This window comes from Periplaneta americana, chromosome 4, assembly GCF_040183065.1.
Source record: "Periplaneta americana isolate PAMFEO1 chromosome 4, P.americana_PAMFEO1_priV1, whole genome shotgun sequence".
Lineage (NCBI taxonomy): Eukaryota > Metazoa > Arthropoda > Insecta > Blattodea > Blattidae > Periplaneta > Periplaneta americana.
Window position 1 is genome coordinate 171,664,318 of NC_091120.1, and position 26,764 is coordinate 171,691,081.

Here is a 26,764-nt window from a genome sequence, read left to right on the forward strand (position 1 = left end):
TTTTAGGATTCTTTTTTTATGCATGTGATGCAGATGATTTATCCATTTGTTCTGATAATGTTGTATGTGATGCATTACAGGTTTTAATTGTAACATTGTGCACTGTAACATTGTAAACTCCAGGAATTACATAGTAACATTTGCTTCAGGTATTTGAATCGTTCAATAATGATGTCGGAGACTGCAGAGTTGCGGAACATAGTAATGTGCGCCGTCCTATTGGATGAATGGCTGAAGGAACTGGCTGCAGTCACGCAGGAACAGGCTGTGGCCACTGTAGGGCTCGGGTTACATGAGTTTTGGTGAGCTCATTGCATATGGCACTGATATAGATAGAGGCTTATACAGTAGTTATTATTTTTAAGACCGACAAAATAGCAAAAAAGAAACTTCTTCACACTTTTCTATTTCTACCTCTTGTATCAACTGAACTGCTGGTCCAGTCATGTCATGTATTGTTCAGATTACAGTAATGAAGGGACCAGACTGTCTTTTTTTTTAAGGTTGTATTTCTTAGGCTTGTTTCCTATTCATAAGGTTCTTAGACTGAAGGCAGAAATTTGTCTTAATTATGATTAAGATCACATATAAGATGACTGTGTTGAAGGTGTACATAAATAACAGCATGTAATGCTAGAATTATACATTATAATTTTGTAATGTAAAGTGCAAGCTATAGAAAATTTCTCTGAGATTTGTTTTGTCTACACTTGCGAGATCATTGCTGTGTCACCTGCTATGCAAGTGCAGAAACAGTTTGAGGACAAGTTATGCATAAGTCGTTTCCTTGTCAGTCAAAATGTGGATGCCACAGCGTAAAGTGCGGTGCATGCTGAATAATCTGTGATTTTCATTGATACGATGAGTTATCTCAGCACCAAAATCAGTTAATTTGTGGCAATCATCTGGTTTAAAATGGAATTGGAGTTTGTAAGCACACAATTGGAGATGCTTGTGAAGAATGTCGTGAACAGTTGAACAAGGAACCTGCAATACTCTAATTGACTTACATAGGCTTATAGTGAATGACTGATGCACCTGATCCACAGTCTCTTTGGTCACATGCTTTTAGCATGTTTCCCTGTTTTTTTAAATGAAGCTTTGAGTCTCTCATTAGAGTTCTTGCCCACTCATAAATAGATTTACATGTGAGAGTTTCCATGTTTTATTCTCTTCATGCATGCCACTGAACACATGTAACTGATTTATAAATTCTGTAAACTAGAGCACGCACTGTGGTATCCACATCTTGGCTGAAAAAGAAACAATTGATGCATATCCTGTCCTCATTCCATTCTGCACTAAAGTGGCAGATAACGCAACAGTGACCTTGCAAGTGTGACAGAACAAATTTCCAAGAGTTCTTCTATCGATTGTGCTTTACGTTACAAAATTATAATTTACAACTTTTGCATTATATGTTATTATTTCTGTGTATCTTTAGCCCACACACTCCTTACTTTGTTTCTTGAAAAATTTCAAATGTTTATATGAAATAATTTAAGACAGTTTTGGAGAAAAAACTGATAATAAAATAGGTCAGTAATACTGATTAACCCAAACTGTATAATTGTAAATAAAATTGTGAAGTTACATGAAGTAGAATATTGTAACATTTACAGAATTTACGTACATTAGATTTATTCTGTGATTGATCAGGTATTGTATATATTTAATTTCAGAAATTACAATTGAAGTACACTTCTTGATCTCATTCAACACATTTGCAAACAAATCTTAATATTAGTTGTGAAAATTATTTTTCAATTCTATTTTTTGGAATTCATCTGTTTTTCCTGATGATTCATGAAGAGATTGAAGTAAATAATATCTTGCATAAATAATACAAGATATCATGATTGTATTTTACTCGTCACAATATTACCATCTTGTCTTCAGAGCTAGTCAGCACAAAATAAAGTACGGAGTATTACAGATTTTATGAACAGATAGTTTTCATCAAAATTCGTACTAGAAACTTTCAGTAATTATAGGTCTAAAACAAATACCTACCGAATTATGACGCCTTTATTGTTATTACAGCAACTGTTAAGACTTTCTTTAATTTCTACACAGTTTCGATCATCATCATCATCATCATAATTATTATTTTAATTACCATATCTGCGCACTGCTATGTAACCTGTTCTTGCAGCACCTAGTTCTAACTTTTTCAATGTATCTACTTAGTACTTCATTAACCATCTTACTAAATGATTCGTAATTGAATCGAATGTATCCTAAATGAATAAAACCTTTTCATTAGAGAAAAGAAAAAAAACATATTTTTTCCTGTCTAAATATGGAATGTTAATTATTTCTTCAGTCTCCATTATTACTTCGGAAAGTTTTATTTCTTCAACAGTTGGATTGTTTGTGTCATTCAGTAATGTAATTTCATTCCTCATTCTTTGTTGTAGTTTTTAATATTGTAACTTTTTTTTTTAATTTCGTATAGAGTACATATAGCACATTTCCCAAACCATCTTATGCTGAGATTGTTCAGAAAATATTGTGTTGCAAAATGGTCGAATTGCAGAAAAAGATCATCATTTCGGGATAAGACACAAACAGTTCAGATTTGTAATGCAGGTAGTAAAAATATAGTTCCTCCCTCAAACTGGCAGCCATATAGTGACGATATATATTATCTTACTAATTACACAGAATACAATTTAGTATAATTTAAATATCAGATGATTTATTGCAGTTGTAAGAGCAAGTTATGTATTCATAGGAAACAAGCCTTAGATCTTTCGGATCTCTTTTTAATTAAGTGGTGCTGTTTTATCATTTTAGGTGTAAATTCCATTGATTCTTTATATTAATGCTTAACTGCTTTATAGTTTGTCATACTTTGTTGATGGGCAGTTCGTGAGAATCATGTGATAAGATATGAATGAAAGTATATTTTATTTATCGCAATTTAATCCAGTCATTGTGCTAGCTTCATGTTCAGTGCAACAACTGCAGATGGCACCTGCAGGAATATTTTTGGGTGTAATATATGTATAAATCTAAGACAACTATCGCGACTAGAATTTACAGCCAGAAACACATTAAAGCCTCCTTACAGCAGTGTTCATGAGATTTGACTGTAAATAATGTCTTCATGTCGATTTTTTTAAAAATAATTATATTGTAATAAAGGGAACTCGAAAGCAGTTCTTGAAATATGCTACTCTGTTATCCGTATTCACTTCTCTTCACAATTGTCACTATTTTCCTCAGATTTCTCTCACCTATGGATAAATTTAATAACATAAGTCCACACTTTGATTCTTCATGAAAGTTCTGGTTGTCCCTTTCACAAAATCCATATAGAATTTTATTGAAAATAAAGATATAAGTCACATATCACCAAATCTTCAATGTAAAGGACTTCATACATGTAAGGACTTAGAGGTTAAGTCTGTATTTCGTATTTTCATTATTATTATTATTATTATTTTGACTTTATTTTTATTGTTTGACCCATTGTTTTAGAAAGCCTATATATAAAACTTCTAAATCCATTACACTTATCTGCCAAACTGACGCGCCCATCTTAAACCTCACTAACTATCTGCCAAAATAGTAAATCATAAATAATATCCTAGATCATATATACCCAGATTGCTCGGCCTTATAGACTTTGAAGGTAACAACTTTTTTTCAGGTTTACTATGCTACCATCTAGTTGTTACATAAGGAGTCACGTCATAACTCCCATTTGAATTGCGTTAGCAACTGTACTGCCATCTCGTGTTCGTTTACGGTGGACGGATGGCAATCCTAGCAGTTGTTCTCTTCAAAGTGCTACTGATTTTAACATAGGGATGAGCAATCTGTTATATATGTGATCTGGGATAATATTCACAAAATAAAAATTATTTTTACAAATACAAATCCACAGGCAAGTCCCCTCGTGTGTCAGCAAAAAATATTGAGACTTTTAATCATTTGCAGAATTATGTGAATTCTTAAAGAAGATTACATGGAGAAGTGAGTATAGATGACAAAAAAGCATAGGCCTATAATAAAAACTATATTTGTATCTCCTATATTAAAATAATCCAATTGAAATAAAAATTATCAATATGAAGGCAGTTCCTAATAGCAAACTCTTGTGCTTCTTAATATATAACATTATATAGAGACCCTTGATTTTAAGTTCGAATATGTGTTGTATATTGCCGGAATTTAGGATATTCTTTGTTATATGGTGTGTTATTTAAAAGTTACGTTGCGCTGTGATTGTAGAAACATTTGAAATTAACATATATCACAGTCTTAGTGCACATGAATTTTATGTCCAGATCTTCGGTGAGCCAAGGTAGTGGTATAGTGTAGACATAGAAAGAGTAGGATACATCATGAAAAATCTAATCACATATAAACATGTTTTTTAAATTCTGCTTTTTGTTTTTTTGATTAGCATTGTTTCAGTTTTTGTGTGCTAATACAAATATATAAGTTGTTAATTTCATATTGGTTACCATATTTACTAACTTTACAAAAATATTGCACTGTGTCTTTCTTTCTTTTGCACGTAATTGCGAACGTATTGTCTTAGATTTATACAAAATGGGCTTTGTAAACACCTTTTTTTTTTAATTTAATGGTATTCAAAGAAGAATTAGAGCGAGATTTTATCCTGATATGGAATCTTATTTGTACTGTGCAGTATTACAACCAGCTTTGACGAAATAGAAGTATAAACAACTTGTTGATGGATTACTGTAGAATATTATTTTATACAATGATGAACTCTTCAAGTGATGATATGTGATAATTGACAATTGCTTGTATACAACCAGTATACTCAAATTGTCATGATTTCAGTTGGTTCATTGAATAATGTTGAATTGATTCTAATTGCATTTCGGAACTTTTTTAAAATACAAAATTATATTTTCGTGGCAACTTACATCTCAAAAGCCTCTCTATTTATAGTAATAAACACGGGGGAGGACGAAAGAAAGAGAACGTTCGTGCCAAAATACAGTGATCATTACATTTTTCACTAAGAGGTTTTGTAAAAGAAAAGAAAACCTGAGGTCTGTCTCAAGCAAATTCATTTCTGAATTGTTGCTTCAGTAATGAGTAGGGGGCGGATGTTGATGACCTAAAAATCTACTTAAAATGATCATTAAAATGCCCTAAAACTAATGGAAAATGACATGAGATTAAAAGAAAATGACATTTAAATATTATTCACTGTACTCGCACTACAACTTCTTAAAAATTAGTCACCTTGTTTCAATGGCTGCCCTGCAAATCTCGGAGAGAGGAGACAACTTCCTGGAATTTGGCTAAGATGAAGGAAAAGAGCATGCAACAAAACGAAGGTTTTAAGGGAAAACTATAGATTTTAATAAGGGTTTACAATGTATTTCAATCAGGGATGGTCCATGTCAGTGCCTTCATTCTCCATCTCCTCCTCCTTACGCACTTCATTTTTGTTACTAGATGTTCCAGATGGAGTGTGAATGACAAAACAAATTGTGGGCGCAGCGTGCAATCTTGCAATTTTTGTGTTAAAAATGCTGTCTACTACAGTAGACATCCCTTCCGACCATGTTGAGGACACAACGTCCTGTCCAGGACATCGTGAAAGTTTCCAACATAAATTCTAAAGACACCCTCGTACCGACAAAAGAACAGTAGCAGTCAAAGTCCTCACTTAAACTAAGCTAGCTGTCAAGCATTTTATATTACTTCCGTTTTGTGAAATGAAGCCTTCAGTGGAATGAGGGATGGACTTTAGAGTCTGTTCCAAACTATAAAACTCAAACTTAACTGTTATTCACTTATTCAGTAGGTAATTATTACTGACCTATTTGGTTAGAAAATGATTTAATAGATCTACCGGTAAAGAAGAAAGTAAAATGCATTCCAAATGATGTAAAAGTTCTTCAAAGTATTAAAAATGACCAAAAACTGCAGAAAAAATATAAAAATGACCTATTAGTTCAAAAACGTCAAAAAATGCAATATAAGAAATTACTTTTTTACGTTGATATTAACATAGAAAGGATTTCTATATTAATAGGCATCATCCTAATGTGAAAAATAAGATGACTTTTCATCAACATCCGCCCCCTAGTAATGAGGTTCTGTAACTTAAATATTTTGAGTCTGAAATCATCTCTGGGTTTTAATGTCAGTGAGAGCTAAGTTTTATACGTAAGTAAATAGTTTTGAGTATTATTTCTGATTTCTGCCCTTGATAAATTATATCATTTTATTTCATAAAACAAGAGTATAAATGTGACATAGATTGAGTTATTTGCTTCACTGAAAAAGACTCACGTTCTTTTTATATGGTATGTTGAAGTGATTTCCATAGGATTCTGGAGATACATTTTTATTTTCACGTTACCTATTAAGACATACCATATTTGCCGGAGTATAAGACGCACTTTTGCTTTGAAAATAGGTCTGAAAAACAGCACGCGTCTTATATACCAATATTGAGTTTCTGAAGGATCAAAGCTTCATGGGATTCTGTGAAAACTGAGACGGTGGTTAAATCATTTAAGTAGTATGGCATTATTAATGCACTGGATGGTACAGAGAACAATTTCTGTATGGGAACTCACATTCTGATTTAGAAGAAGTTTCAAATGACACTTCATTTAGCTCTGGAGGTGAATTTTTGAGTTTTGACAAAGAAGGTTAAAAGGTATTCGTTCCTAGTTACATTAGGTATTTGCTGAAAGTAGACTTACGTATTACTTTATATTTGAAATACTGTAAATTCATTATAGTATTCAGTGATGAAGTTTTTTCCCTCAAAAATGTAAACAAAAAAAAGGGGTGTGTCTCGTATGCCTGATGCATCTTGTACACCAACAAATAATGTATTTATTTTATGTTAATTTGGAGTTGATGGCAGGTTATATACAAGCAAGTATGAACTTGAGTGCAAGAATTTTAAGATTGAAGAGAAATCTCATTTGTTAGAGATCCTGCTTTTTATTCCCTGTGAAATATTCTTTATAAGATACAATTAATATTTCCAATTACATTATCCTCGTATTATATGTTTGAGAAATTAGTACAAATTATTTTGTAGTTTCTTTTGTTTTATTGTAGTATATTCATTTTGAAACCTTGATATTTGGTCTGCTCCTAATATGTTCATGACAGCAAGAACAATATTTCATTGTTAGCAATGAATAATAATCAAATCATACAATTGGGTGGTAGGGTCGTCCTTTAGTTAAGGTGAAAAGAAGATCTCATATATAACATGAAGTAAAATCTTTCATCATTGAAATGAAAAAGTAATTTCAGACTTCTGGAGAACGTAAATTTTGTTATATAATGCAATTCTGATGGGTGAGCTGTATTCAAACCCATAAAAGACTGATGTTTGTTATATTGATATAGCCAATTTTGTATTTTGACTTCTTATCAGTAATTTGAGATACGTAAATATCACATCCTTAAGTGATAAAATGCATTGCTTAATAATACTAACAAGGAAACTGTTAAATGAGTTCATGTTCTAAACTCCCACAAACTGCACACATTGATTTTCACAGCAGATAGATAGCTGCCCATTCTAATTTTTTATATCATTATTTAACGATGCTTTATCAGCTACGAGATTATTTACCATTGATGACATTGGTGATAACGAAATGATATTTTGGCGAGATGAGGCCAAGGATTTCCCATAGATCACCTGATATTTTCTTTATGGATGGGGAAAACCTCGGGGGGAAAAAACCCAAGCAGGAATGGAACCCACACCCGAGTGCAACTCTGGATTGACAAACTAGCACCTTGGCCAACTGAGCTACACCGGTGGCTCCCATACTAATTGTAAGGATGTGAAAACTTACTCGGAATGTTGCATTAAGAAATAATGACGTGTACTTGGAGAGAGTAGTTGAGTTACCATTTCCCAGAATGCCTACACTATAAGTGACATGCGAGATGAGATCATATACTCAAAACCTGTGTCAAATGAGTAAGCAGTATCTGCTCAAAGCTTGGGAGTACTATTTTTTTCTATAGTTTAATATGTAATTTATCATATAAAAGCGAAAAAGATAGATATCAAATAAAAATTATAAAATTTCTCAAAATTATAGGCTTATTAAATAATATTCTGAAATACAATCAAGTAAAACAAACAACCAGATTATGAGCCTGTAGCATAATGGCAGTTACAAACTATTCATTCATTCATTCATTCATTCATTCATTCATTTATTTATAGTTTTCTGCCCAAGGGCAGAACCTTCACTGCAAACACAGCATTCTCCAATCTGTGCCTTTCTGTTCACCTGCCCCGAATTTTTTTCTCCTTTCACCATTCCTTCTTTCCTTCAGTAACAGTTTCTTCTTAACCAGTGACCCAGCCAATTTTTTTCTTCCTGATCAGTTTCAGTGTTATTATTTATATGGAAGTGAAACTTGGACATTGGAGAACAGGATTGAAACTAATTAACAACATAAGAAATTAAATTCCTCTCGATATACCTCAATGGACCACAAAAGATACAGGAATTTTAAAGTACACCAGTATTTATAAAAAATTGAAAAATACAAGACAAATTGGGTACAGCACATCTCAAGAATGACATGAGACAGATACACACTCATAACTCTCCAGTATCAACCCAGAGGAAAAAGATTGGCAGACCCTTGAAATAACTAACAGACAAAAAATCCACTTAGAGACTGATACAGATCACTAGGTCTATACTGTACTCGTACTAGGATATTATTATTATTATTATTATTATTATTATTATTATTATTATTATTATTATTATTATTATTATTATTAGGGCTAGGATTTTGATGATCTATAAATCATGAAAAATTGTCCTAAAAACAGTGCATTTATGACCTAAAAATCTTTCAAAAATGCCCTTAAAAATGCCCTAAAAATTGATCTTACATAATTGGCTTAGTATGAAAATAGGTTTTGTACTACTTAATATTTATACTAGTATTTAAATTAAATTTTACATAATTTTTTCTACGTCGTTTAATTAATTAATTATTTTACCTCATGTAGTTTCCATGTATGATCGTTCACCTCTGCTTCAGCATGTGGACGTGAGGTCAGCAGTCAGCTGGTCAGTCTTGGCCCTTCATGGGCTGTAGCGCCATGGATTTACTTTACTTTTAGTTTCCATGTAGTCTACCACAAGGCCACTCTTATCCGGAATTAGCAGGTATAGAGGCGTCTATATTGAAGGGATGGTTGGACTGATCCATTACATGGGGTGTACTATGTTAAAATGGCAATATTTGTGTAGAAAAGCGATTAAAATATTATACAAAATAATGAGTATTAATGGACAAAATATGTAAAGAAAATATCAAAGGAAATAAACATTATTTTACATTAATAATGGGGATTTATGGCCAAAATTAAATGAAAATGCCTAAAAAATGACCTACTAAAACAAAAGATCCTCTTACGAGTTGAAACAGGCAAAAAATGAAAAAATATGCCCTAACAAATTAATATGTCTTAGGACTCTCAGTTTATCACATAACATATAAATACTAAAGCAGCTGTGTTTCTGGCTTACTAGAAAAAAGATGCAATTTCATCGAAAACTTTGCCCTAATTATTATTATTAAAAAAGCTTAAATTTCGCCAGTTAAACTTTTGCCTGCTATGGAGATCTAACACTGTGCGCAGTAGTCATGTATAGACTCACACTCTGTACGAATTTATTTTTATCTTTCCCTGTAATATCCTTGACTTTAGGAATCACGTAATTTCAGCAGCTGTTATGAGTCATTCTTTCACTTAACTCTGATCAGTGCAGTGGTATTGGAGCAACTAACAAATGCGGACTCACAGTCACGTGCGATCAGTGACATTAGGAAAAGTTCTTTGTTCCTGTTGAGGTGCCATGAGTAGCTTACCACCACTATTCTGTCAAGGATCTGTGAAATATTTAAAACGATGCAAGATAATGACCTGAAAATGGCAACAAGGAGAGAAGTCATTGTGCGTACTGTAACAGAAAAAAGAACATGCCTACAGAAATGTTACAGTGTTCCATGTGTAAGTTTCGGTTGTTATTATTGATCTTCGTTATAATCATACATGACTTTGGAATGAAAGTTATCTATTTAGGAATTTACAAATTTAATGTAAAATTTTTTTAGTTGGAAAGAGTTTTTGTCTTTGTAAGTTAAAATGTATATGTCATAAATACAGTCTGTGTTTCTTTTATTATTGTTACTCGTAAATCCACTTTTATATACATACAGTATCTGGCCGCGAAACCAGGTGGCCCAGGTTCGATTCCCAGTCGGGGCAAGTTACCTGGTTGAGGTTTTTTCCGGGGTTTTCCCTCAAACCAATATGAGCAAATGCTGGGTAACTTTCGGTGCTGGACCCCGGACTCATTTCACTGGCATTATTACCTTCATCTCATTCAGATGCTAAATAACCTAAGCTGTTGATAAAGCGTCGTAAAATAACCTACTAAATATACATGCAAACTCACAGTCCACAGTGACTGTTGTGTGAAAATGTGGTGCGGCTACTGCAGGGTTAACAGTTCCTTATAAGTCTTAAATAGGCAATCCATAATATGACATCATTAATGGATAGAGGTGACCTGAAATTTCTGCTCCCTCAAATCTTTCTTTCAATGGGCGGCCCTATTCACCTGATATGTACAGCTAATAGTGACATGTACTGGTTTGTAGCACATTGTTTGAAGTAAAGGTGAAGCTATGTACTAAGGTCGTAGTAGTAGTAACGGTGACGGCAGATAGGAATCATATCTCTTCCGTTAGAGAAAGATGAATAGGCCTCCATATTCCCGGTGAAGGAGATCTCTGAATAGGATCCTGAGTCTACTTTCTACTGTTCTGCCAAACAATCCATAATAATTCACAAAAACATTTTATTTGAACTTAATCTCAGTAAAATATGTTATACAGCCAGAATCGAAATTCAGATTACTTATGTTATTAAGCATCGTACAGTAAAATGAGGTGATGTTATTAAGCATCGTATAGTAAAATGAGGTGAATAGAGATGCAGGAGTGAATAGGGATAAATTTTTACTATTTTTTATTTCTTTGTGTCAAAGACTAAATAATGAGTGTTTCTGTTTTCATTCATAATAAGTGAACGAATAAATACACTCATTATTATATTTATTCTTGACACAAAGAAATAAAAAATAGTAAAAATTCGTCCTATTCACTCATATTGTGGTATATGAAATAATTGAGGGGTTTGCCAGAAAAAGGACGTATACGTCAATATGGTGAATTGAGATACAGGCAATCTAAGATTTTAAAACGCACCTGAATAAAATGTTATACAGATAGTGAACAAAATTATACATTAAATTAAAAATCTTAGCGAGTATAAATGTTTTGTAGCATTTAGGCAATTTATATTATTAAATTTCCTTATATTTGTACCATATAAAACTTAGGTCTATACGCCCTTTATCCATATGATTTGCTTAGGGGATTTAATGTAGATTTCAAATTTAAATTGCACACGGAATTGAAACGAAGATACATTTTATGACATTTATTATCTTCTTCTAAAGTAATTTACATTATTTCAGATCTACTGAGTAGACATTAAGTATGCAAAGCAAAATCTCTGAATATAACAGAAAAAGAAAATCTCCATTTTGTGTGAACATAAATACATAAAATATATTCTTTGTATAATCCTGATAACAATAAGCCCAAAAATCTGAATATTGTAACAAATCTCTTTAGAGAACATAAAATATTTCTGTCTGAATCTACGAGTTTCATAAGTTTGTTTACTGGACAATAATGAACATAAAAAGCAGTCAAAGGAAACAACTGGACTGACTAAATTGAACTATATACATTTGCTTAGTCTCTACCAAGAGAAAACACACACAGTACAGTATGCGGTAACGCGCAGCACTAGCTCTACTTGTAGACTGACTGACTAAATCACACACGCAGCCCTGTCCTGCAGGTATGTACAGTACAATCAAAACAAAATTTTGCTACTATAAGTAGCGAATTATTCACTACTTTTTAAACCGTTTTCCCGATGAAGGGCGTAGAGGTCTATCCACTTTTCTTCCGGCAAACCCCTCAATTTTTATATTGGAAACATCAAAATCTTATTTACCAATTTTCTTTAGTGACAAAGTTATAATATGAACTGCAGTAGAACAAACTTTTTCGAAACTGTTGCACAATTCAAAAGCTATGTTCTACTGTTTTGTCTTGTTAGAACATTCAATTTTGCCTTTGTATTACAAGTAAGGTTTTGGCCTTCACACTTTTGCAAAGTTTATTTGAATGATCATAACAGAATTCAAACTGTAACAATATATTGGAGAGATCAAACAGGAAGTTCTTAATTGTATTGAACTGTGTCTTAACATAATACAAAGGCATTCGTATGGTATGAATGTGTGGCATTTTGACACCAAACTGTCCTTAAGTGGGAGAGGGGTGGAATATTTAGCTTAAAATAATACGATTAGCATTCCTTACTTTACATAAAATATAATATGGTCTTCATTACGAACATTGAAATGTACTTGTAAAATACACTGTGCTTATTTATACCTTTGGAAGTGCAACTATATTAGAATTATTCTTTGGTTTATTAAATAATGCGATACCGGTACCTAAGACATTACTGTATTCAAGAAAGTGTGTTTGTTTTAATTACTAACTTTTCAAATTGAATTTGATTATACACTTTTTCAACACTATTACAAGATAAATAAAATTTAAAAAATTATGTTACATTGAAGTTATGCACAATAGGGAAAAGGTGAAGGATTTATTTCTTTATTATATCAAAGTAAATTTGTTTACAGATGAACTTATTTACAGCTGAGAAATTTGGTATTAAGCTTTGCAGGTAGTTCTCTTTCCATAATGGGAATTGCAGCAGAATTGTAAAAGCTGTTGTTTCAGAAGCAAATTTAATGCATTAAAATTAAGTAAAGTTAGTGTAAAAGTACAATGTACAGCAGTAATTTTGATTATGGAAGTATGTATATACTTCAAGCTATCATTTTAGTTGTCAAAACAAAGATATCTGGGTACTGTTGTGTAATTTTTTGTTCCAATTATTTGTAACAATTATTCATGATCAGAAACTTTTTAACTTTCCAGTTTTGTCACATTAGGCTATTAAAAGACCAGAATTTGTGCAGTGTCCTCGGAATCCACAGTACATACGTCTTTTTATTCCTTTATTTGTTTCAAGAAATAATATATTGGTTCATATTTCTCATTGAAAGAAAAATAACATGCCTTGCTAAGTTGGACATCATGTTTGTCCATTTTAACCTTAAACAGACTTGTTGAAATAATGAAATCCTTCCTTTTGAACCACTATGAACAGGAACATACGTAATTCTTGCATTGTAATAAAATCAAGTGGGGGTGGTATTCTGTTACACTAGCTATGAATAAACTGTATATACACGAATAATCCACGCACCCTGATTTTAAGAGAGAAAATAAAAAAAATAAATTGGCTGTAATTTTATTTGTGTTTCAAATAATGCACGCACCCCAGTTTTTCTTTGCTAAATTCCCGAAAAAATATGCACGGAGTATTCATGTATATACAGTATTTTCATTACTGGTTTATGTTAACGTAGAACTCGGGAGTTTGTTTACACTACTACCATAATCTTTATTAGTAAATAGTAGAAGTTCTTACTGTTGTCGGTAAAAACTAATCTTGTTCTGTGGTAAGAACCAGAAACTGTTGTTGGTGGAAACAGGAATGAGCATTTAACTTCTCAACACATAAGTCTAACTTAACCTAATCAACCAAACCTAAAACATGAATCAAAACCGATTATTGCTTTATACAAAAAAGAATGATGTTGAACAGATATTAATTATTTTCAGTTACTTCAAAATGTGATTTTAGATTAGGTTATGTTAGGCTAGGCTAGGTTAGAAGTAAAACTTCACATTCGTGATTTTACCAAATAATTGTCGTTTCTAATTTTCACTAAGAAACATTTGTTTTAACCTACAATAATATTAACTTCTAGTTGTTAGTAGGTAGAATGAACAGATTCTTGGTTTTTTCTGTAACACAGTAATCATTGCACACTTCATTACATTCACGTTATTGAAGCAGGATAGGATACCTTCATTGTATTGCATTCATTCATTATGGAATGTTGAATTCTGTTCTTTGATCCATTCTTAAACCAGAAAATTCAGATATAACAGCTTGTTATTTATGTTGTTTTTAATTTATATATAAAGAAGTAATGAAGTTTATCCCAACATGCTTTACTCATGACTGGTACTTAAATTGTTTAATGCTGTTTTTTACGTATCTTACTAACATTGTAATTTTGGCAACTTAAATTTGGCCTGACATTTCTGATGGTATTACCAAATTTTAACTTTTGTTTACTAAGAAGTATTTTATATGTATTTTTAGTAAGAGGTAATGGTTTTGAGAAAACATTTGAACATCTAATTATATGTTAACCTGTGATGATGGTAAATAACAGTGAATTAGTACAAATTATGAAAAGGGAAAGGAATATCCCGAAAAAACCAGCCCAACAGTATCTTTGTACGCCATTAATTCTAACCTACATGGACTCACTGGGGTTTGAACCCAGTTTCCAGAATGTAAAATCTGTTTGGCTAATGGTGTGCCGATAATACATACATAAAATACTTGTCATTAAATAAGAGGAACAAAAATAATCCATCATGATACACTGCTTAGTGTTTCCTTCAGCTTGTACTCCATTGCATGGTGTGTCTCCTAATAATATTCATTCTAATCATTAGCAAAGAGAATGGTAAATGAATAATCTGTACCTGTCTGCCATATCATGAACAGATGAAGCTGCGAATCAACAGAGAAACAGAAGCTGACAGCATTCTGTACAAGCGAGAAGTTAAACATTGTTATAAATTATCTTCGAGATTGAAGGTCAAAGAGAATAACTTAACTTTTCAGAATAAAGCATAAGAACACAGTTCAAGCTGAAGTTTTGTAGTCTATACATAGAATTTGTCTTTCAACATGTGCCAAATTTGATGACAGATCTTGAATGTTATCTTACTAACAATAGTTGCAGGCACAATTTAAGTTTATCAGAATTACATATATGTAAATCTTATTATGGTGAACTTCATTGCTCACTTTAATCAGTGAGACTTTCTATTTTCTCAATAAATTGTTGACCACACAGTTGTAACTAATATAAGCTCTCTAAATGAGCTTTGCTAATCCACTGACTGGTCTTAATGTAAGATATCTTTACAATACAAATACATACAGTACTAGTTGCCATTAGCAATATGTTTATAAACCTGTGGCCAAGATTTAGTTGGAATTATACGGGGATATATTTTGAAACGGATTGTAATTTTTAGCTGGAATAATAATAATAAAAATACTTTTGTTTATAATGTACAGTACACTTTGTCATTTTTAATGTTAAATGGATTTTCAAATTGTTTTTACTTCCCAAGTACATAAAATGTTTGGGAATGACTTCAAAGAAACTTTTAAGGTGTTGCAAATTAACAAATAAATTTTGTTGTAAACAAGTGTAAGGTAATTGTACTATAATCCCGTAATTATTATTTTCCCTTACTTACCTTCCATACCTATTTATCTCCATTATTAAAACAATTTAAATAATTGGTGTGGTCTAGTGGACTATCCATTGTCTTGTATTTTACATCAAAGACTTGCATGTGAGTTCCTATTTCTTCATGTTTTGAAAATATCAACTCATTCCAAGGATCGATTTCAACAAATCTTAATAATTATCCATGTTGAATCTTTATTACACTACTTTTAACACTTGAATATAAATAATTGATTAAATGGCGATCTTACTCGTGTTAATTACGTAAGCATGTGTGGCTTACAGCTGTTTTGGTGCTATTCAACACCATCCTCAGAGCCTACTAGATCTCAGCACTATCTCAACTTTTCTGCCTGTTGTGTGGGTGCGTTCGTGTGATGAAGAGTTGTGTCAAATAGTGTGTGTGTTCTGAAATTGATCTGTGTGTTGAGAATTTGATTGGGGTGTGTTTTAGTGTGTCTGTATATTTCATATTATTCTAGTGTGTTGAGTTTTTGGTTTTTGGGTTGTATGTGTAGGATTTCCATGTCTGTATTTATGTTATTGTATGTGTGGTTAGCATTACTTGTGTTCGGCATATGTAGATGTATTGTGTTCTCTGGTTATTGCTTTAATGTGTTCTTGTATCGAGTTTGGAATGATCTGCCTGTCTGTCCAATGTAGAAACTGTCGCAACTATTGCATGTGAGTTTGTATGCGTCTGTGTGGTTGTATTTATTTGTTTGTGTGTTGATGTCTTTGTAGTGTGTTTTCTGTTATGTATGCTATGTTGTATTTCTGTTTTCTGAATGAGGATGCGATCTTGTGTGTGTTTTTGTTTTCATATGTTAGTGTGATGTATTTCTTGTGTTTGTGTTGTGTTTGTTGAGTTTTTGTTTTGTCTTTCTTATGATGTTGTCTATTATGTTTGGGTTGTAACCATTTTCTTGTGCTATGTATTTGATTGTGTTCACTTCTTCATTGTAGTGTTGTTGGCTCATGGGTATGTTGAATAATCTGTGTACCGTTGTCCTGAATGCAGCATGTTTGTGTTGTGTGGGGTGATTGGATGTGTTGTGTATGTGTGGTGGTTGGTTTTCTGTATATTTTGAAGGTGTGTTTGTTGTCAACTTTTGTTATGGTGATGTTTAGGAAATTTATGGAGTTATTGTTTTCAAGTTCCAGTGTGTATTGGAGTTTTGGGTGTATTTTGTTCATGTATTGGTGTAGTTTGTGTATTTGTCGTTTGTTTCCTTTGTATAGTATGAGTATGTCGTCTACGTATCTGTGCCAGTATATTATGTTGTCTACATATTTATTGTGTTCATTGTTGAGTATGTATGTTTGTTCTATGTTGTGTGAAAATATCTCTGCTAGTATGCTAGATATGGGTGATCCCATTGGTAATCCTTCTGTTTGAGTGTAATTTTTATTTTATTTCAGCACTGGAGTTGACAAAAATTCTCTTCTGTTAACAACTGTTTATTACAGCCATTTTCAACTGGTTTTGCGTGAATGATCCCTGGTGTGCCTCGATAAAATGAAAAAATAAAGGTTGTTGTAGCAAAAACTGGAAAAATAAGTGAAAAGAGTAGTAAAAAAGTGAGTCCACAAGAGTCAACATTCAGCGAACACAGCACAAGTTAACATTCAGTAAACACACTCTCTCCTAAAACCTTCAAAATCCCCCCCTGATTGGGAACCACTGGTTTAGATTACGATGAGTGTGTCGCAGGATTTTAAATTCCATCTTTAGTGTGCCACTTGTTGAGAAAGGTTGAAAAACTCTGGTTTATTGTAACATATTAAACTAAATGTTTAGTTAATATCTCGTTTGAAAAACTCTGGTTTATTGTAACATATTAAACTAAATGTTTAGTTAATATCTCGTGTTTCGAGATGGCTGATGCGAATAGTGTTTTAAATGCAAAAATGCTTTTGACCTTCAGAATGTCATTTCTCACATAGAAAGTTCTATAAGGAGAACAATTTTTACAGTGATACAGAATGTCTTTGTTGTCAGCAATATAGTGCACGAAATTGTAGAGAGATTGGAATATATATGTTACGGGTAAAGCTAGAAGTTGGATACACTGCGATTTATCCAGATATATTGAGAATTATCCAGAACCTTCGGGTAAAGCAAGAAGATTATACTATAATACAGTTTTATCCAGATAATCTGCAGTCTATCCAACGTCCCTTGGATAAAACATTTAAAGAGATTAAAACATTATTTTGACAGTCTCAGAACTCAGAAAATGGTTGCGTTCAACCGGGACAGCGCTGAGGTAGCGCTGAAATAGCGACAGCACTGAACACCTTGCTGGCTGACAGCGCTGAAATAGCGGGCGCCATTTTTCATAGCAAAATTTTTTTCGCTGCAAGCCTGCTACTAGCCAGCGAAAATGGAGGGGGTAGACAACAACCAGTGGTATCATATATTCCGGAGTAGACGGAACAATAGCACACAGCGGACATTTTGCAGTGGTCGTTCAGGACCTCACAGCTGCTGTAACTCAGCAAAAATGAATAGCTGAATTAGCACTGTCCTGGCTGAACGCAGCCAATATTTTATTAAATCAGATAAACACAGTTATAAGCCTAGATTAAGTTTATAAAAGATTCAAATTGCATTAACTTACACAGAAAAAAGAATAAAAGTAAAGTAATTAATCACAAAAGATACACAATCGCACATGAACTAATTTATAATAAGAATCAAATAAATTAATTAAACAAAACAATATTATATTGACAAGTAAATAGACATACAAATGGTGATATAGAATGTCTTTGTTGTCAGCAATATAGTGGACGAAATTGGAGAGAAGTTGGAATATATATGTTACGAGTAAAGCTAGAAGTTGGATACACCGCTATTTATCCAGCTATATTGAGAATTATCTAAAACCTTCGGGTAAAGCAAGAAGATTATACTAAAATACAATTTTATCCAGATAATCTGCAGTCTATCCAACGTCCCTTGGATAAAACATTTAAAGAGATTAAAACATTATTTTGACAGTCTCAGAACTCAGAAAATATTTTATTAAATCAGATAAATACAGTTATGAGCCTAGATTAAGTTTATAAAAGATTCAAATTGCATTAACATACACAGAAAAAAGAATAAAAGTAAAGTAATTAATCACAAAAGATACACAATCGCACATTAACTAATTTATAATAAGAATCAAATAAATAAATAAATTAAACAAAACAACAATATTATATTGACAAGTAAATTCACACATGTTCAGAAATTAAAGAGAAAGCAAAGTAAAGTAAATAGACGCACAAATGGTCTGCAATTACAAATTAAGTAAACTAAGAAAATTAGATAGCTGTTTTGTCAGTTATTTTAATATATAATTGAAAGTATGAAAAAATCTACAATTAAATGTAAAGATCTCGTAAAATAGGTGTACTAACATATCTTTAGGAACTATAATTATTACTTGTTTAAGAAAGATAAGCTGGAATGACATTTAGAGTTGCAGAGTGTTCCTGCAGCTCGACACTTGCATTCTTTTGTTTCACATTTCAGTTTACAACTGCATCTTTTGTGACCCTTTTGTAATTGATACCCGGCTCCGGAACAATTTTTCCCTTGAAATTATTAAAACATAACATGTATAAAAATATTCTCCATACTTAGAACAACTGAAGGATGCAATGCTACAGGAAGTGACAAAAATTATTCACATAATTTGTTTAAAAGATGTAGGGCGTTTCTCACTGCAGACAGAGGTCATTTTCAGCAGTATCTGAAGTAATTGGTAAGTACGCTATATTTCATATTAAAAATCTAACGGCAACAGCACACATTGACGGCAACAACGGCACACAGTGACGCTATTATATAGTGAATGTGCGCGTGCTGTTGCTAGTCTCAGCATTCCTCGTAAAATGAACTATCTGTATATGAGGACCGTTATTGCAAAACTTGCTAACTGTAAAAATTAAATTTTATAGGAAACACAAAAAACTGAAATAACTGCAAGTTTTGCTATAACTATCACATAGCAGATAGCAAGTTTTGAAAAAAACGATCACACTTTGACACACTACTGCGAAGGAAATAATAAAATTTTCCTAAAAAGCCTTTAGCATCATGTAGAGGCCTGTCTTATGTTAACTAATCCACCAAAATCTCAATTTTGAAAATTTTGCAGTTAGCAAGTTTTACAAAAACGGTCCTCATATGCAAAAATTGTCCTTCTAGTGTTAATTTGTGGAGTGACATTTCAATAAACTAAATTTCATTCACACACAATTAATATTAAAGACATTTACACATTAAGAACTTTTGAATTCACACAATAATATTAAATACACTTGCACCTGAAGACCTGTTGTTAACGTTAACTTACTGTAAGCTAGACACACACTGACTTAGGCCATGCGTACTGTGGCTTTGAGTGGGGAGAATTATGATTCATACTGTATATTTAAAAAAATACAGGACACTTTCGGTTTAAATAAACCAACCAAATTTTATTGTTTTTCTTATTTACGAATATCAGCAAAGGGAAAAGAACATACATTAATAATTATAGGGTATAGCAATCTTAAAACTGAACTTTAAACAGTACTAAATCATTCATCTTTCCCCAGAATGTACTTCTCAGATGAAAGCATTTTCACAAGTAAGGAATGATTATGTAGTACCAGTACAAAGTTATGAAATTCCACACAGTCCTTATTTAAAAACACTTTAACAATGATTATAGGGTATAGCAATCTTAAAATTGAACTTTAAACAATACTAAATCATTCATCTTTCCCCAGAATGTACTTCTCAGATGAAAGCATTTTCACAAGTAAAGAATGATTATATAGTACCAGTACAAAGTTATGAAATTCCACACAGCCCTTATTTAAAAACACTTTAACAATGATTATACGGTATAGCAATCTTAAAATTGAACTTTAAACAATACTAAATCATTCATCTTTCCCCAGAATGTACTTCTCAGATGAAAGCATTTTCACAAGTAAAGAATGATTATGTAGTACCAGTACAAAGTTATGAAATTCCACACAGCCCTTATTTAAAAACACTTTAACAATGATTATAGGGTATAGCAATCTTAAAATTGAACTTTAAACAATACTAAATCATTCATCTTTCCCCAGAATGTACTTCTCAGATGAAAGCATTTTCACAAGTAAAGAATGATTATGTAGTACCAGTACAAAGTTATGAAATTCCACACAGCCCTTATTTAAAAACACTTTAACAATGATTATACGGTATAGCAATCTTAAAATTGAACTTTAAACAATACTAAATCATTCATCTTTCCCCAGAATGTACTTCTCAGATGAAAGCATTTTCACAAGTAAAGAATGATTATGTACTACCAGTATAAAATTATGAAATTCCACACAGTCCTTATTTAAAAACACTTTAACAATGATTATAGCTTTCACAGTTTCTACAGATAACCTATTCTTTTCGTTTGTCCATATGAAGTTCATCCGGGACAACAGTCTTTGAATACTAGCATAGTTATTACCATGCCTGCTAGTGGCACTGTTCTCGTAACATGAAAGTACGTTATTGCCAATTAGTAAGACTTTTTATGAACGAGAGCTATCAATTTCTTGACAGTTACATGTTTTTTAAGTTCAAGAATCATCATCATCATCATCATCATCATCATCATCCTTGCATGTATTGGGCCTAGTGGCCCATTACGGTCTCTTGCCAACACTTGAACGGTCTGCCCAAGGATCTCTTGCCCACAGGATGGTAATTTAAAATTTGGCGTGGAATTCTAGAACTAGGCATTCTGATGATATGTGATCTCCAGTTTTGTCTGTATTTCTGTAGGTATGCCATAATCGGTTCAATCTGCAGTTCTTTCATAATGTCAAAATTTTTAATGTGATCCATTCTCGTGTATCCCGCTGTACGACGCATAAATCTCATTTCTGCCGCCGTTGATCTTTGTGAATCAATATTACGAATCGTCCAAGCTTCACTACCAACACAGAGTATAGGTCTGGCCAATGTTTTATAAATTTTGGTGAGCGTGTGTTTTTGTACTAAGGTTGGTTTGAATATCTGATTAATTATCTCCATTGCTCTGTTGAATTTAATAATTTTCTCATTCAAATCCTTTTCTTCTTCAAATGAAATTTGGTGACCAAGATAACTAAAATTTTTGACTTGTTCGATGATCTTATTATTGATGCATATTTTGCTACGGACTGGTTCCTTTCCTAAAAAAGCCATCACTTTAGATTTGTCAGTTGAAATTTCCATATTGAAACTTTCTGCCATTTGATTAAAGTTGTAAACCAAAGTTCAAGAATAAGAATGTTAAATGCAAATCCTTAAAATATAGGACAATTCTGCGTCCCGAAGAAGTTTATCAGGACATTGGGACACAACCTCATAACTGACGATTCTGTAAAATACGGAACATATACGAACCCTATGGATCAGGAGTTTGTTGGCAGGTAGCTGTTTCACTTGCGTGTATGGGGCCTGCAGATACCTGACTGGGATTTTCTGTGTGTGTGTGTTATATTTATGCTACAGCAGCATTTAAATGAAAATATTTGATTCTACTTTAATTTTAATCTCGAAACGTTATTCAACTTTACTTTGGAAACTGTGGTTGCTGTCCATCCTTGCATTCATTTTCTGTTGCAGAAATTCAACCACATTGTGATGCTCCCATTCTTCAGCCACATCAAGAGGTGTTTTATTATCTTTGTCACGTGATGAAGGGCTTTCACTGTCGTGATTCACAAGACACTTAACAACGTCAAGATACCCTCCTGCAGCTGCTATATGTAGGGGTGTATATCCATACACATTATCCTGTATATATAGATCTGCACCCTGCTCACACAACAGCTGTACATCTTTCACGTGATCCGACCATGCAGCACACCACAGAGGAGTTTGCTTGTCTTTGCTACAGTGATTGATATCGAGTCCCAGACCCAGAAAGTACGTCAAAACTTCAACATTACCGAGTACAGCAACATGGTGAAGTGCAGTATAATCATGTTTGTCAGCAGCTTTCACATCAGCATGTTGCGACAACAATATGGCTATATCGTTCCTTCCATTTCTAACTGCTCTGAGGAAAGGTGTGTTGTCATGCCAGTCACGAGTGTTAACATTAGCCTTTTGACTTATTAACAATTTCACAGCCTCCATTTGATCACTCTGAACTGCCCACATTATTGCTGTGCTGTCATATGCACTGTCATATGCCTCAATTTTTGCCCCCTGCTGTAAGAGTAATTGCATCATCTCCAGCTGCCCATACCTTGAAGCTTCATGCAGCATTGTTGCTTTGGTATCAGATCCCCATTCATATGTCACAGTGATGGGATAGTCCACACTTACACCATGCTGCAGCATAAACTTTGCAAGATCAGTGTAACCGTGTTTAGCAGCTGCTCTCAAAATTTCCTGCACGTACTCGTCATTTCCTATATTTTTCAGTGTGAGAACTAAGTCATTCTGATCTGCCTCCTTTCTCAGTAACAGCTCTATTGCTGACCACGCTTTTATCTTATCAGCTAAACGAAGTGGTGTCCAGGACAATACCTCGTCTTTTACATTAAAATCAGCTCCATTATCCAGAAGATGTGATACAATGTTCTGCAAAACATTACTAGAACTGTCATCATCAGATTGAGGAATATCAGAATCTGTGAAAACGTCACTCTGATCAACATTCTCATTTTTATCAATGTAGCTCATTACTGCCAGATGCAAGGCTGTTCTCCCCCCTTTATCTGTGTCATTGATGTTTGATTTGGACAACAAAGTTTCTATTAGATTTTTGTCTTGATTCAAAACGGCAACATGTAATTCCAACTCTTCAGCCAAAATCCTGTCAAAAAATGTTCTCACAATTTGAAAATTCAGGTCAAATATTTTATCTTTCAAGTAGTTTTCCTCATCTTCAAAATTGTCTGCAAACCACATTGCTGCAAAATATTCAGCAAAAGTTCGGTGTGTAAACAAGGGTCTATCATTGATAACATCCATTACTATACCAATTTTTTCTTCAAAATTTTGTAATTTCTTCAAGATTTTCTGAAATTCCCTAGTAATTTTTTTCGAATTGTGTAACTGTTTAATTTCCCCTGGACCTAGTAATGTTTGCAGAGCACATATCATACAATCCTCTCTTAATTTCTCTTTCAGAACCTGGCAATTCTCTGAAACTCCCACTCTGTTGGTATCTAATTTGTTCTTTTCATAGTATACATGCCACTTCTGTTCAACAAAAGTATCATACAGCTGTAACAAATCTAGCTTATGAGGTAATTTGATGTCGCCAGACTTGCAAAACTGCAAAGCTTCGGATAAGAATGCTTCAGCCAGCATTTTAGTCTGCAATGGTATGCCAGTGAAGGCTCCAAGTCTGTCATTGAGAGATCTTACAGTCAGGTCCAAGAGCTTGGTAATGAATTCACTCAAGTCACAAGAATATGTCAGTTTCTCTCCCCAGAACTTGAGCAAGAAGTCGTGCTGGTCATTTCTTGAGAATGGTTCTAGTACAAATGGCAATGACGATAATTCTAGCTCCAAAGTCTCTCGTGTGACAGGACGAGATGTCACCCAAACTTTTTTTATGTTTGTTCCTGCAAGCTCTCTCAACATACTCAACACTTTTTCTACAAATTTTGGACTGATTTCATCGAAACCATCCAACATAACATCAACATTTCCACCATTAGAAATTTCATGTTTAAAGAGAAATCTCTGAAACTTCGTGTTTATTTTTCCAGCCTTCACCAGCAACTCTATAACAGAAGACTCATGCTGCCTGAAATCATCTCCATAATCATTCAAATTGACACGTACCACCCAACGTGATGGATCAGTAATTTTTAATTCCAAGGCAAAATGTGCCAGTTCCGTAGACTTACCCATCCCTGGTTCAGAAACAAGTAATACCATCTGATGAGGACACTCTATTACTTCTTTTATATTGTTGTACCGAATGTAATCCACATTTTGGGCTATGTGTTTTCTGACTATAGTTGCATCTCCTTTAGATTGCTTCCAAATGAAGTACCTCTCTTGCTTATGTAACCAATGAATGTTGCCTGGCCATGTACAGAGCTTAACAAAATCAGTAATTCCATCAATAATCAAACACCAACAATATCTGTACTGTTGAGGATGTACTCCGAATTTCTCAACAATCCCATCAGATGGCATTAGCTGTTTAAGATCCTTTTCAGTAATTCCACTAACAACTACCAAATCTGGTTGTTTAGCAGAGAATATGCTCAGTTGAATACATTCTCTACGTAAAAGGGTGCGGGAAATATAACACTTATCTTGTTCCATTAACTTCTGTCCTACTTCTAATTTTGTGTCTCCTGTTAATAACTGAACTACATCATCAGCAGTTGCTATGTCACATAAAACATTAACACTCACAAGAGAACTGAGTCTAATTAAGTAACCTTGAAAATCAATCTCACATTCCCCAATTCTGTTCTGAGATCTCTCGTCTAATTGGGTCATCTTGAAAGAGTCGTCGTATGTCAAGTATTTAATTTGCTCACACAATTTCCAAACTTTGTCAGCACTGTCACCTATAATAACTAAACACTTTCCATATGGGTCCCGCTGGAGAATATCAATAATTTGTTTAACTACATTATCTCTGTTCAAGGAGCTGTTCTGAATTACAAGTGCTTTACACCATTTCCACATGGCAAGAGCTTCACTCAGGCGGTTCTGCAATGTATTGTCATCTGCCAACAAAATATTAGACTTTCCTAAGCTCTGATACACTTTTAGAAAGCTAAGAATGTTAGCACCGTATGTTCCATCATTGACAACATGTACCACTGTGCCAGTTGACGATAGTTTATCCATAAGTTCATTATCTTTAAATTCAATTTCCAACTTTGACAATGTTTGTATCATAGAATTCGAAATGTCATTAACACACGACTCCACCATTTTCTGCCAAAAATGAATATTTTCTGTGAGAAAAATGTTTGAATTCCTCCACCAATCCTGAACTTTTTCCAAAAACACTTTAAAAGGTGTACTTGTTCCAAATAGAATTTCAATTTCTTTACTAACTAGAGCATTAAGTTGTTTTTCAGATGCTTGACTTGTAAAAAACCACAATCGAGAAAGAAATTCCTCGTGATCTGATAAATCTCCCAAAGAATCTAATTGTTTCAGCAAGTCTTTTAGCTGCTCTTTATCAGGGAGAGTTTTGGCATTGTTATCCAATAGTTTTTTCACATAACCAAGTAATTCTTGTTCTGATTCAAAATGATCATCATTAACAGCATGAGCCAATAAATCTTTACACTTTGGTAAACTTTGGAACCACTCGTATACATCTGGAAACAACTCGTTTGTGAAACAAAAACAATTTTCTCCTGTCTTTATGAAATTCTGCCATAAATCAGAACAGTCAACTTGATTCAGTACCGGTACATTACGAGCCATATTACTATTTGTATACAAGACAAAGATAAAGTCTTCGAACTTTCCACAGAACTGCAAGTCTTTTTTCTGACTCCATTCTTGTTTCATCTTACAGTAAGATTTATAATATTTTAACAAACTAAAGTTTCCCTTTAACTGAAGAAGTTGCGAGTCTGTTATGTTGCTAGGTATCAATTCGTGCTTCAGTTGGAATAAAATAGTAAAATTCTTCAAATGTTTACTCTGCATATCAGTAGAGATATCGTAACATGTTCCACCTTTTGGTTCACGTTTCAGTACTATATCATCAAATGCACCTGCTGCCAACATGTTGGATGCCAGGTAAGTTGAATACTGCATATTTTGCAGGCTTCTGCTGAATATAAGTGCCAAGATCTTCACTTCGTATAACTCCCCACTCATATTTGCGAATCCTGATGTTTTCTTGTACTTCATGGTGATTATGGAAAACTGTAACAAACCAACATACAATATTACCAGTGGTCCTTTGTGTGGACTAGCTGAAGACGCAATGCATACTGCGTTAAAGTGTCAGGCAACGAATGATTTGAGAAACAGTTGGGTGGATAAAAAATTTCTACAAATAAACGCTATAGTAGCTTATAAAAAAATGAATGGTCACCTAAATGCCAGCAATCTGCATAAATTAGGAAAATTTCTTTTTAGAGTTAAAATTAGATGGGAAGAGAAAGTCAAAGCTCTAACAAAGTTGGAATTATAA

General features: G+C 33.2%; 2 protein-coding genes across 4 annotated transcripts in view; one reads left to right on the plus strand and one right to left on the minus strand.

Annotated features, from left to right (window-relative positions):
- Positions 1 to 15,550, plus strand: part of LOC138698428 (FHIP family protein CG3558-like) — a 72,304-nt gene extending 56,754 nt beyond the window's left edge. For both annotated transcript variants that reach the window (XM_069824320.1, XM_069824321.1), the window contains one exon: positions 150 to 15,550. In XM_069824320.1, coding sequence (XP_069680421.1) covers positions 150 to 306 — 157 coding nt within the window. In that variant the 3' untranslated portion in view covers positions 307 to 15,550. The remainder of the gene's footprint in view (positions 1 to 149) is intronic.
- The window catches only part of LOC138698427 (uncharacterized), a 28,748-nt gene continuing 16,026 nt past the window's right edge, over positions 14,043 to 26,764 (minus strand). For both annotated transcript variants that reach the window (XM_069824318.1, XM_069824319.1), the window contains exon 2: positions 14,043 to 26,493. In XM_069824318.1, the coding sequence (XP_069680419.1) occupies positions 22,180 to 26,478 (4,299 nt within the window). In that variant the 5' untranslated portion in view covers positions 26,479 to 26,493 and the 3' untranslated portion in view covers positions 14,043 to 22,179. The remainder of the gene's footprint in view (positions 26,494 to 26,764) is intronic.